The sequence below is a fragment of the Phyllobates terribilis genome, unplaced genomic scaffold (genome assembly GCF_046119375.1).
Source record: "Phyllobates terribilis strain yellow unplaced genomic scaffold, ASM4611937v1 Scaffold_5__5_contigs__length_657084704, whole genome shotgun sequence".
Lineage (NCBI taxonomy): Eukaryota > Metazoa > Chordata > Amphibia > Anura > Dendrobatidae > Phyllobates > Phyllobates terribilis.
In genome coordinates, this window is record NW_027362765.1 from 526822898 (window position 1) to 526837047 (window position 14150).

The 14150-nt window shown below is 48.6% G+C and overlaps 1 protein-coding gene across 1 annotated transcript in view; it reads left to right on the forward strand.

Moving 5' to 3' along the window:
- Positions 1-4147: 4147 nt before the first annotated feature.
- Positions 4148-14150, forward strand: part of EIF4EBP2 (eukaryotic translation initiation factor 4E binding protein 2) — a 33976-nt gene continuing 23973 nt past the window's right edge. The window contains exon 1 of the mRNA XM_073685733.1: positions 4148-4477. Coding sequence (XP_073541834.1) covers positions 4345-4477 — 133 coding nt within the window. The 5' untranslated portion in view covers positions 4148-4344. The remainder of the gene's footprint in view (positions 4478-14150) is intronic.

The window sequence follows — 14150 nt, forward strand, 5'->3', positions numbered from 1 at the left end:
GCTTAAAGCAAGTAGAAGTTTGATTGGTCTAAATATAGAGAATATGCATTGGGCCTTGCTTTAAATCAGGGGAATTATAGAAAGACAATTTCAAACCTGTAAAGAGAGATATGAGGATTATTTTTATATTGCAGCGTTAATACTATAACTGTAAACAGGCCAACAGAGTCGGCACACTAAACCTGAGTGAACCAGGTATTAAGATGAGAAGAGCATAAGGAGCCACAAATATGTGAGTCCTTTATGCTGACACTGCTGTAAGCTGATAGATGTTATAATACGTTTCAGAAAGCAGATATATAAACAGGCTAGAAAATTAGTAAAGTCCTGAGTCCAGATGAAAGCCAATCAATGGGTTTCAGCAACTTGCCCACAATGTGTTAAATCTTCTTTGAAATACTAGCCTGGGATAGTGCTGTAAGAACAGTAGGATTTAGAAGGATCTCTTCTCTAGTTAGTCAGTGATCTTGTTGACCTGGAGACAGTATGCTGGTACGAAGGTAGAAAGACCAGATGCCTCAGTGTCAGATGTCAGATCCTTAAAAGGTTTGTATATTTGGCTTTATTTTAGTAGCAGAAACAGTTGTTGAGTGCTGCAACTCCAAAGAGCTATATGTGCGGTGATAGGCAGTACAACAGATGCGAGGGGAGAGGGGGAGGCTGCGGTGCAGCTGATACCCTTTAACCTCTCCCCACGTCCAGATTCCCCCAATGACTTGTATGTCCCACCACTGAGAATAAGTGCCCAAAGAACACTAATAGGTGCTGAGAAGCGGGCAGGAGCTAGATGCCGGGTATATAGATATGCAGGAGCGGTGGCGCTTAGCTCCTTAATCACAGCTCTGCCGCCCGCCGGCTCCGCGGTATGCAGTAATCTTTCACCCCCCACACACTGCTTACCGGGGACAGAGGGAGCCGACTAGATGAAAGGCTTCAGTTTGTAGGTATAGGGACGGTACCGTAAAGCTGGCACTTGAAGTCACTTCCTTTGCCGGTTGTTATACCTTTCTGCCCACGGTTCTCCAATCTCTGCCACCCACCGGCTCTGCGGTGTGCTGTGACCCTCCACAGACCCGCTCTGAGCATGCAAGAGCGAAGACTGATTTCAGGCAGGAGCTCTGCCGCCGGCCGGCTCTGCCGATTGACGGGACCCTCTACCACCCCCGTACAGCTCACCGGAGTCAGAGGGAGCCGTCCACGTGGGAACTTCGCGATGGATGAGTGAGGACGGGGCAGGGGGGTTGGCTCTTGCCTGCGGGTCACACCGCTTAGCTGTCGCTTGAACCGCGCTGCCTGCGCGGCCGTCACTCTGTTCTTTCCCCGGTGGTCCTGAAGCTCCGCTGCTCTCCCAGTGTCACTCACTCACTCCGGGTGTAGCTCACGTCCAATGCGGGTTCTGGGATCCTCAGAAGGTTAGGGTGAAGTTGGCACAAGGCGTAATGGCGCCGATCAATATGTCCCCTCTTTCCTTCTTCCTCGTCCATGTTGAGGTACAGGAGAGACACTTCCGGCCGCAGCGTCGCGGCACCGCCGAGATCGCAAGCTGATTACTCCCTCAATATCAGTCTGTTTTTTTTATGGGGATAGTCTCAAAATGCTCCTGAGACTTCCCCCAGTCGGTCCATATAAGATTAGCCGGGAAATTATCTTTTCTGTCGCGTTATGGTCGCTTTATAAGGGCTGCCTGCACGGAGCTCAGCTCACCAGCCTCCTACAGCACAGGCCACGCCCCCCGTCAAGCGCTTTCCAAGCAATTTTAGCATCACTTGGAAAGTGCTTGAAAACTTGGTCACACTATATAAATCCATGCAACCGGCATGGATTTTATATAGTGTAACCTAGTAGTTAAAATAAAGTATAAAAAAATGGTAAAAAAAAAACATATACTCCCCTTCCGATGGCCTCCGGTCTCCTTATCCGATGCGTCCGGTCTACCCGGTGTCTCGCGGTTGTGTAAAAGGACCTTCCATTATGTCATTTAGTCATGTGACAGGTCACGCAACCACCGACGTCAGCGGTCGAGTGACCCGTCACGTGACTAAATTACATCATGGAAGGTCCTTTTAGACCATTGCGAGCTGCCGCGGAGCCAGGACGCATCGCTATGGAGACCAGGGGCCATCGGAAGGCAAGTATAATGTATTTTTTTTATTTTAAATTATTATTTTTTTTTTTTACTTACAGGTACTATTGTGCCCGGGTCTGGATGAGAGTCTCCTCTTCTCCAGACCCGTGTACCATCCGCACATTGAATCGCTTAATATAAGCATGTGCACATGTAGACATGCGGATATTAAGCGATTCAATGAAAGTCAATGGCGGCAAAATCGCTGCGATTCCGCAAAATACTTGGTAGTGCTGCGGATTTTTCCACAATGATAATCCGCAGGGGAAATTTCCGCAGCATGTGCACAGCACATGCGGATTATCATTGGGGAACATGGCATACTTTCTACCAAGTGTTTTTTAAGCGTTTCTGCGGCGGAATTGCCGCTGCGGAAACGCTTAAAAAACACATACTGGGCACACAGTCTATGGAGCACTATGTGTGGCCCTTTATACTGTGTGGAGCATTATGTGAGGCCATTATACTGTATGGCGCACTATGTGGGGCCCATTATATTGTACGGCACACTATGTGGGGCCCATTATATTGTACGGCACACTATGTGGGGCTATTATACTGCCTGGAGCACTATGTGGGGTCATTATACTTTAAGGAGGGCTGTGTGAGGAGTATAGTTAGAGAATCACACTGTGATGGGAGTCACCATTCTTTGTCGGGGTGATTGAGGGAGGGGGTGCAGTGGGGTCATCACACCATGTGTGCAGAGGAATTCACTGTGGGGGTATTATACAGTCTTTGGGGGCACTTTTGTTTCAATCATACTTTATGTGTAATGTTCGAGATTTTTTTTTAACCTTTGTTATTACATATTTAAAGGGAATCTGTCACCACTTTGGGGTTATCAGACCTCTACTATGGCCATACAGGGTACAGAAAAGTAAATCTATGCATACCTGTATGGCCCATAGTAGAGGTTTGATTGCAGAAAAAAGCGCTTTAATCAACTCTATTTTGCACAGGCTTGGCATCCGGGGTACGCCAAGCAATCCCCGCCTATGTGCTTATTACTCCCCCAAATCCCCGCCAATATGCTTAATAATCATATCCCCCCCCCTCCCCTGCACGTCACAGGGGCCTGTGACGTGCACTGTTCTCCCTGACTCCCCGGGCATGCGCAAAGCACCGCTCACATAGAACGCGCTTTGCTTCCTCCCGGCCCCGTCACTGCGCAGGGTTCTATTGTGAAGGCGCCGAGGGGGGGGGTCACTGTCACTTCCCGGACGCCAAGCCTGTACGAAGTAGAATTGACTAAAGCGCTTTTCTCTGCAATCAGCCCTCTACTATGGGCCATACAGGTATGTATAGATTTACTTTTCTATACCCTGTATGCCCATAGTAGAGGTCTGATATCACCCAGGGGGTGACAGATTCCCTTTAAATTAGGCCATTGGGCCATATACTTTTTACTGCTCTTACATAACATATTATAGTATTCAAATATTTTATTCTAAGATGTATTAATTAAAATGTACTTTATGGGATAACCACTTTAAGTTGGTTTCCACATGAAAAAGTTCATAGTTCTATTTGATAAGGAAAAATTTCCTCAATTGTAGAAGTTTTTCCAATAAATATCATGGTTGGCCTGCAACTTTGTCCCAGCTTTTTTGTCTCTCTGTGTATTTGAGTTTGACATCCCTGGAATAGGGGGACACAGTGAGAGAAAGTGTGAAGACGTGGTGCAGTATGGAAAGGAGGACAGTGTGGAGCAGGGGTGGGCAATTAATTTTCCCAAGGGGCCACATGACAAAGATCATCCAGATGTTTTTAAATAGTAGTGGACAACCCCTTTAATTCACCTGAACCGAGCCCCTCACATTGTTATCCTGCACTGAACCCCTCACCCCCTGACATACCAGTCCCCTTAATTGCCTGTACTGGGCACCTTGCCCCAATATCGCCCGACCGGGTCCCTGTCCCGATCTCACCCCTCGCCCCATTAGCGCCCCGCACCGGGCCCCTAAGCCTGTTGCATCAGCCTGCACGCCGCGGCCTGGGAGGGTTACGCTCCCGCATCACTTCCTGGCTCCGCTCCCGCTTCCTGGCGCAGGGACCGAGGCTGAAGGGCGGAGGAGAAAGAGAGAAGGAAGGGAAATAATAGAGGAGCCGCAGCCAATCCGCCCGCTCCGTGCGCCCTCTACCTCAGCCCCGGCTCCGCCCAGTCCGCCGCTCTCTGTCCCCTCACCACCACACTCACATAACTCCAGGCCGGAACCATGTCAGCCGGACACCAGCACAGCCAGAGCCGGGCCATCCCCACCAGGACCATCCCCATCAGCGACTCCTCTCAGCTACCTCATGACTACTGCACCACCCCCGGCGGCACGCTCTTCTCCACCACCCCTGGAGGTAAGCCGCGGCCTGCAGGCCCCGAGCCTCGCTCTGCAGCCGGGCACATGTGGGGCTGGGCGGGAGGACGTGCTCCGGGCCCTCCGCGTAATGGAAGCCGCAGGTCTGAAGAGCACATTGCAGAACAGGGAGGCTCCGGGGCCTAGGGCAGTGCTGTCACTGCAAGGCTGCTGGTGACTGGGTCAGTGCTGGAGGGCTCACCTGCTGTACCCTGTGCACATGTGACGTGGGGGTCAGTGCTGGAGGGCTCGCCTGCTGTACCCTGTGCACATGTGACGTGGGGGTCAGTGCTGGAGGGCTCGCCTGCTGTACCCTGTGAGCATGTGACGTGGGGGTCAGTGCTGGAGGGCTCGCCTGCTGTACCCTGTGCACATGTGACGTGGGGGTCAGTGCTGGAGGGCTCGCCTGCTGTACCCTGTGAGCATGTGACGTGGGGGTCAGTGCTGGAGGGCTCGCCTGCTGTACCCTGTGAGCATGTGACGTGGGGGTCAGTGCTGGAGGGCTCGCCTGCTGTACCCTGTGCACATGTGACGTGGGGGTCAGTGCTGGAGGGCTCGCCTGCTGTACCCTGTGCACATGTGACGTGGGGGTCAGTGCTGGAGGGCTCGCCTGCTGTACCCTGTGAGCATGTGACGTGGGGGTCAGTGCTGGAGGGCTCGCCTGCTGTACCCTGTGAGCATGTGACGTGGGGGTCAGTGCTGGAGGGCTCGCCTGCTGTACCCTGTGAGCATGTGACGTGGGGGTCAGTGCTGGAGGGCTCGCCTGCTGTACTCTGTGCGCATGTGACGTGGGGGTCAGTGCTGGAGGGCTCGCCTGCTGTACCCTGTGAGCATGTGACGTGGGGGTCAGTGCTGGAGGGCTCGCCTGCTGTACCCTGTGAGCATGTGACGTGGGGGTCAGTGCTGGAGGGCTCGCCTGCTGTACTCTGTGCGCATGTGACGTGGGGGTCAGTGCTGGAGGGCTCGCCTGCTGTACCCTGTGCGCATGTGACGTGGGGGTCAGTGCTGAAGGGCTCGCCTGCTGTACCCTGTGAGCATGTGACGTGGGGGTCAGTGCTGGAGGGCTCGCCTGCTGTACCCTGTGAGCATGTGACGTGGGGGTCAGTGCTGGAGGGCTCGCCTGCTGTACCCTGTGAGCATGTGACGTGGGGGTCAGTGCTGGAGGGCTCGCCTGCTGTACCCTGTGAGCATGTGACGTGGGGGTCAGTGCTGGAGGGCTCGCCTGCTGTACCCTGTGAGCATGTGACGTGGGGGTCAGTGCTGGAGGGCTCGCCTGCTGTACCCTGTGAGCATGTGACGTGGGGGTCAGTGCTGGAGGGCTCGCCTGCTGTACCCTGTGAGCATGTGACGTGGGGGTCAGTGCTGGAGGGCTCGCCTGCTGTACCCTGTGAGCATGTGATGTGGGGTCAGTGCTGGAGGGCTCGCCTGCTGTACCCTGTGCGCATGTGACGTGGGGGTCCGTGCTGGAGGGCTCGCCTGCTCTGCCTGCTGTTCTGCCGTGCCCTGTCCTGTGTCTTCGCTTTATACTGTCTGTGATGGCGTAAAGCTGTATGCCGTCACTACAAGGAAAGATGGCGCCCAGTAATTACCATGACACCCAGTACAAGCGGTCTTTACTTAAAGGGAACCTGTCACATCCTTCTCATTCAGTCAGGGGCAGCACCGCATTCACTCACTGCTGGCGCTGCCCATGTATTTGAATCCTGTTCTCGGCAAGCTGTGATATTGTGGGGCGCAGGCACATTTCTACATGCCCGGTCGCCTGCTCAGTGAGGCTGTGTGGTTACCAGCTGTGTAGTTCACAGCTTCTCTGCGCGGGACCAGCGGCCAGACATGTAGAAATGTGCATGCGCCCCACAATAATAGTGCTTGCTGGGAGCAGTATTCAAATAAATGGGCGGCGCCGCCACTGACTGAATGAGACAATCACACTCCCATGACTGAAGGAGCAGGTAGGACAAAGTGTATTTAAAGTTATAACATCATTATACTACCACCGATTTTAATGAAAAAAGCTCATTAGTGATGCACATTGCAACACTAACAAAGCAATGGGGGCAGTGTACATAGCAACTAGGGCGTGACAGGTTCCCTTTAATTTCCTTAGAGCAGCTCGATTAGTGAAATAATCACAAGAGAGTTGTGCCATGTTCCTCAGTGGGCGCCCGCCGCATAATGCACTTGGCTCCAGGAGAGGCCGTCCTTGTCGTTCATCTTTGGTGCCCAACGCTGTCCTGCCTCACTCCTAAGGTTATTTTCACATGACGGGGTTGTGGCGGATCCACTGCGAAATCTGCCTGAAAAACGTTCGGTCTTTTAACCACTTCAGGTTTCCAAAGAAGCCAGGCGGTAACATTAAGGGTATGTGCACACGGTCAGTAAACGTGGATTGGACGCAGCGGCCAGATGTTACAGCATAGTAGATGTGATTGGTACAAATCCCATGCCCACTATGTGTCTCCGTGCAGCGGCGGATCACCCGCAGAGACGGACATGCGGCCTATCTTCAGAGATCGCAGCATGTCAATCTCTCTTGCGGAGACTCTAGTCTCCACAAGAGAAATGCATTAGTGCAATGTATAGGATGCGGTGAATCCTCATGGTTCAATGAACATATGCGGGTTTACCTGCGTGCAGCGCTTTGGACGCAGCAGAAAGTATACTGCTTTCAAAGTGCTGCCAGAAAGGATGGTGTGCACATACCCTTAGTGAGCGGACCGGTCTTCAGGCGTCGTCTGCCTTGAAGGAGCTCTGTGCTATAATACACTTGGGCGGCTGCTGCTTCTGGAGCCATTTGTCAGCAAGTTTGCTTCAGAAACCGCATGCATATTTTTTGACAAACTTTGAAGAAATCACTAATAAAACAACCAAAATATTCTAAAAAAAAAAATAAAAAAAAAGTCAACGTAGCTTCAGGAGTACAAAACGCCACAGAGAGGGAGTTTCTTCCTGAAGAGTCATCTGCTTGACAGAAGGCTGCCTGACAGTCATATGATCATAACCTAGAAAATCCCTTTAAGAGTATTTAAAAGAGACTGTCCCATGAACCTAAACCTGTAGAATGGTTATCTGTCATTGCTTGCAGCGCCACCCATGGTTAGGTGAAACATTACAATAGGCAAAAGTGAAATCAATGTAATGTGCTGTCTCCGGGGGCCTCCAGAGGGGATCCCACCTCATGGGTTGATTTACAGGAGACCTGTCTACAGCTCAAAGATGGGCAGTTTTTGCACTTCTTGTCTCCCATACTTCCCTGAGTATTGCTTTGTCTTTTATACATCTCCAGAGATATGGGGCTTATTATAAAGTGCTAAATGTTTATGGTCTTTACAAGGGGGCGTGTAGGCTGCTGTGTATTATTACCCTGTGAGCGGATACTCGGGAGCAGCAGGCGTAAAATATGAGCTAAAACTTGCTAATTTGGAGAGTTGTCTGGCAGTGGATTAGTCACTGCTCAGCCAGGCTGTGTGGGGTCCAGGGGAAATGGCTGTCTGCAGAATGTCCCTTCAGCCATCTACAATAAAGGGCATTACAGGGGTCCCTCGACATAGGATATTGTTGACTTGCCAGTCTCACTTGGCACCCCCACAGTACGCTGATAATGGCTCCAGCGGTGGCCATATGTAACCTGAACGGCGCTGCATTGCTCAGGAGCGGGGCAGCAGTACTCGGCAGTGGCCACTACCCATTAAACACCCACATCTGGCCATCCGTGAAGCTAATACCAGCAGACAGCTGATATGGATGACCCTAATGATGGCTCATTAATATATATGCCCATCTTAGGTCTATCTACCTCTGCAGTCCTTTGTCTGCACCGGTGCCATGCTGCTTTGTGTTACCTCATGTTGTTCTTAGTGAAGTCACCATGATGGATGGCAGTAGCTGTGTGACTATCTGAAAAGTAGCGCCGCCGGAGGGTGCTCAAACGTAAATTAACATGGGTTCCCTATGGATACAAGATGACTTTGGTCATGTGGGCACGTTGTATCATATTATGGCAACCGTAGCAAAATGAAAGCCAAACCTACTGGGTTTTTAGTGGCAAGTGTGCAAATCTACAAGTAAGTACGACTTGGCGGCATCATGTGTGCATTGATTTTTCTTTAAATCCCCAGACGTTCCTCTGCTGTAATAGCTGTCTCTGTAGCCTTAGTGAATCTGGAGATTCCCCTTTGGAGCTTTATGACAGTGGTTGCACCACTTCTGTTGCCCCTTTGCTGGTAACAGCTGCAGTTCTAAGGAATCCTGTGTGAACTGTCACATGACGGCTGCTATTAAACGTCTAGCCCGGGCCTATGTCTTCTAATTTACAGCGGCATATAAAAGCCATCAGCTGTCAACAATGTAACCATTATGTATGCAGTAATTCGAAATAAACAAAGCTTTATTGCTACCTGTTTCCTGCATGCCCACACTCTGCGTTCAGTATGCCTGTGGCAAAGTATCAGATGTTACAGTATGACTTACTTTGTGTCAATGCACAATTACATATGTCAGATTTTTATATACAAGCCGTATGACGGTCCGTAACATTGCCCTGCGGTGCACGTGTGCACAAGACTGGCCGCCCCTCGCCAGCGTCTTGCCGTGCCCTCGAGAGCACTTGAAATTGTAAACAAGGTTGGGAGAGCCGGCCAGCCCCATGACTGTTGCACAATAGTGCAGGGAAAGTGAGGGGGAGGTGGCATGACTGCAGAACTTCTCTAATAAACAGCCTGCTGCATAGCAAACATAAGACAAGCTTGTTCCTATGTCACGTGTGATTTGAGCCCAGGGCTCGGCCCTGTTTTCTTAGAATACATGGCAGTTATAGTACAAAGTCAGGACATTCTTGGCCTCCACAGCTAATGCCCCCTCCCCTCGCAGGGTTACTGGCGTCCTCTCTACACTCTAGGAATGCTTCAAGCTCTGTCTCTATTTCTCACTTCAACATGACACACATTTGAGCTGCTTCAGGCCAGGGATCAATTTAATCTTGCATTATGTTTAGGCCATGTTCACACTTTCAGTATTTTACATCAGTATGTGTAAGCCAAAACCAGGAGTGGGTGATAAATACAGACATGGTGACATGTTTCTATTATACTTTTACTCTTGTTGTTCCACTCCTGGCTTACAAATACTGATGTAATATACTGGACTTGTGAACGTGGCCGTATTAGAGAATGGGTAAGGTCATTGGCGACGGGCCCGGGCCACTCTGGCCAGCTCCCGGGCCTCGCCGCAGCGGGCCCGGCTCGCTCTGCTTGTAATTCTTATTGTGCTGTATCAGATTCTGAGTTTATGGAGTTCTGGATGCTGAACTTTAGGAGCCACTTTTGAGGGAGGAATCACATGTAATTGTACATCACAGAGCTACACCACATCACATAGTAATTGATGGCGTGGCCAGTGATTTGTCTTCATGTACTGTTTGTATGTGCCTACGAGGATTAGAAAGTGGGGTCACATGGTGCAGAAGGACAATGACAGATTGCTTAAAGGTAATCTGTCACCAGGGTTTTGCCACCTAATCTGAGAGCAGCACGATGTAGAGACGGGGACCCTGATTCCAGCCACCTGTCACTTACTGGACTGCTTGCTGCAGTTTTAATTAAATAATTTTTTTATCTGCTGTAGTTCTCTAATACTGAGCTCTGTATAACCCCCACCCCCAACAATGAATGACCGCTTTCTGTGTACACTGTGCATAGGCAGAAAGTTGCCAATCAGTGGTCGGGTCGGAGTTATACAGAGCTCATGAATATGTAGGACTACATGGTTGCAGGGTTACCAGGCCTCTAGTTATAATTTCCTGCTGATAAAACTGATTCCTCTTAAAGCATCATTTAGATGTCCTAATGAAGAAAAGCAAGCAAGTGCTGCTCCAAAATCTGATCATATCAGGTGACCATGTTGTGCAGCGTAGACGTCTCGGGTGGCCAGAAGAGAAATTTACCGTAGCTGCATACAGTTAAGCTAAGGCTACAAGGCGATGTGTCTTGCAACACTGAAATGATAGCGACACTGGATGTGATGATTTGCTATGGTGTCGTGCTGCATCGCAGTTGGATTCTCTGTTGTTGGTCGCCATTCGCACACAACTCTTACCTTAGACTTCAGTGCAAGTTACATGACTCTGTGCAGCTTTTCTGCTGTTTTATTTATAGTGAAATCAGAGCTCTAAAATTTCCGAGAATTGCTGTTGTGCGTCACATGTAGCACCCGCCTTATTCTTACTAAAAAGATGTGGGCGCCGCTATTGGGTCCGTGCTTACCCATCAGCTGTACTTTATTTGCTGAAAGAAAGATACTTGTGCCCTACTGCATTCCTTGAGACGTTTGGCATATAAGCAGGAGGATGCCCCAAATCACGCCCTAGGCTACGTCATTCAGCTACTTTCTACCAAGTGATATTCTGGGGTCTGAGTTTTGTTGCTGGGGAAAGCCGCGGCTTGCCATAATGTCCATATTCCTTAATAGGGTATTTTTAATGTGGTGAAAAAACAAACGTGCCAAGTAGACACTTATTGGAATAAACGTGGCTCATTTTAGGCTATGAATAAATTTCATATAAATATACTGAAGTATTCACGTTATATTGAACAAACAGTGTGATGTTAATAAAGCCTTTAACGGATTTATTCCCAAATTACTTTATTACATGAGCCTGAAAAAAATCCCTTTCAGTTTGTGGTTATTGCGTGTCATCTGGTTTGCACTGTACTATTTCCTCTTGTGTTGCAAAACCTTAGCACCGTGGTGGTGACAAGACGAATATATTAGTCACTTTCGTTTGTCACTTATTGGACTGTCATGATTAATTCACAGTTGATATCCCTAGAGGTTGTAAATGTTCATATAAATATTTTCACTTTTCCATGGCATTTAATCCTTTTAAAGAGGATTTGTGTCCAGATTTCACAGTACAAAGTGCATATGTTATTAAAGGGGTTGCCCACTACTTTGACAACACATTCTTGTAGTTCCATAGTAATCTCCTCCTCTCCCGCAGTGGCTCGATTCAACAAAGATTTTTATGGCAGAATTCTGCTATAAAAAGCTTTGTAAAGTCGTAAAATTTTGGCTCAATTAAGGCTGCGCTAAAATTTTGCAACGGCGTTCATGCTATTTTTGTCCGGTTCCGACAAAGTAGGTGAAGCTAGAGCTGGATGGGGAGTGGCGACCGCCTTTCCTCAAATTTATGAAGTATTAGCGGTCACTATACCACAGATCTTACTCCAGGAAGATTTATTGTGAGGCATACATGGAGCCTCACACTCCACCTCACCCCCTCATCAACAGCAATGTGATGAATCTGGGCATTGGAAAATCTGTATAGTTTCCCCTCTAATTGTGTGCATTCCACATGCTTTGAGGCTGCGTGCCCACTATGCATTTTTCAAGCGGAATTTCCGCAGCGAAAACGCTTAAAAAACGCTTGGTAATACGTGTCCCATGGTCCCCAATGATGATCCGCATGTGCTGTGCACATGCTGCGGGAATTTCCGCTGCGGATTATCATTGCGGAAAAATCCACAGCATGTCCATTAATTTTGTGGACACGCAGCGTAATCGCCGCCATTGACTTGCATTGAATCGCTTAATATCCGTGTCAGTACATTTGTACACACGGATATTATGTGTTTCTATTTCTGGATGGTACCTGTGTTTGAAGAAGATGAGACTCTCCTCCAGACCTGGGTACCATAGTACCTGTTAAAAAAGAATTTAAAATAAAAAATAAAGATTATACTTGCCTTCCGATGTCCTCCCGGTGTTTTCTCCCTTCCGTCTGGTCTGCTGTACGGGTCGCGGTGTTGTGAAGGACCTGCCATGACGTCATTGAGTCATGTGACCTGACACATGACTGAATGACGTCACCGCAGGTCCTTCACACCACCGCGAGCTGCCCAAGACACCGGACGCAGCAGAGAAAACACCGGGAGGAAATCGGAAGGTGAGTATAAGCTTTATTTTTTACCATTCTTATTCTTTTTTTTTTTTTTTTTTTTAACTAACTTGGTCACACTATATAAATTCATGCCGGTTGCATGGATTTATATAGTGTGAACAAGTTGTCAAGCACTTTCCAAGTGATGCTAAAATCGCTTGGAAAAGCGCTTGATAACCCGCATGCAGGAATGCATGCAAAAACGCTTGACAAACGCTTCTACGTGGCGGGAAAAACGCATGTAAAAACCGCATACGTTTTTCCTGCCAGGGAGAAGCGGAAAAAATATGCAGCATTTCTGCATCGTGGGCACATAGCCTTGAGGGCATGTTGCTTTTTTTTTTTTTTTTTTTCCACCTAAAAAAAAAAAATCCACTACAAAGAATAAACCTAATGCACAGCAATATTACCTACTTGTGCAAATGTTTGGTCTTTTTATCACTTCTTTTAACCACTTCAGAATTCAAAAGCCGTGAAGAGGCGAAAAGAAATAGTAGATTGCTCCTTATAAGCTGTTACTATTGTATATTGAGCATATGGAAAGGAGACTTCACAAATTGCATCACAAAATACACTATGGGAAAAACAGTGTTTTCCTGAACGTATTTGACTTGAAAATCTTGGCGGCACTCCAGCGTATAAAAGATGCCGTGTGCATGCTCCCGAACTGTGCCAGGAAGCAACGTTTTAACTCCTGTATGCCACAGTTGGACACTTCACATGCTGACTATTCGTGCCCTGAATTCTGAGAATAAGGCTATGTGGCCACGATGCAGAAATGCTCAGGATTTTTTCCTGAGCGTTTCTGCATCTCCCTGGCAGAAAAAAAACACATGCGGATTGTACATGGGTTTTCCTGCCAGGGACATGCGGAAATGGAGCGTTATTCACTGACATTTCCGCATGCGGATTGACAAGCGCTTTCCAAGCGATTAGCATCACTTGGAAAGTTCTTGTGACAACTAGGTCACACTATATAAATCCATGCAAACAGCATGGATTTATATACTGTGACCGAGAGAGTGGTAAAAAATAAATATATACTTACCCTCCGATGGCCTGCGCTGGCTTGTTTCGCTCGGTCCCGGCTGCCGGCAGCGGTGAATTGAAAGACCTGCCGACGTCAGCATCGCGTGACCCGTCACATGACTCTGAGCGCAGGTCCTTCAATCCTCTGTGAACTGCCGCCAAGCAAGGAGGAGCGCAGCGCGGGCCGCCAGAAGGTAAGTATACATTTATTTTTTATTTTATTCTTTTTTTTAATGGTACCTGGGTGTGGATGAGACTCTCCTCTCCTCTACACCCGGGTACCATCCGCACATTAGAACGCGCCAATTACGCAAGTACAAATGCAGTCTTGCGGTATTGGCGCGTTGTAATGCAAGTCAATGGCGGCGAAAATGCAGCATTTCCGCAAAATAATTGGTAGTGCTGCATTTTTTTCCGCAATGATAATGTGCAGCGGAAATTTCCGCAGCATGTGCACAGCACATGCGGATTATCATTGGGGAACATTGCAGTCCTTCTACCATGCGTTTTTAATGCGTTTCCGCAGCTGCAGAAACGCATTAAAAACGCATCGTGGGCACACAGCCTTACTGTGTTTTTTAAAAACTTCAAATTGCTGCTGGGGGATAAATTACAAAACGATACCCTTTTGTCTTGTTCATCTTTTTCAACTATTGCTGACACTGCAAACCTATGGGACTCTTAGTGCTTGTTGCCTAACTTTTGGCCC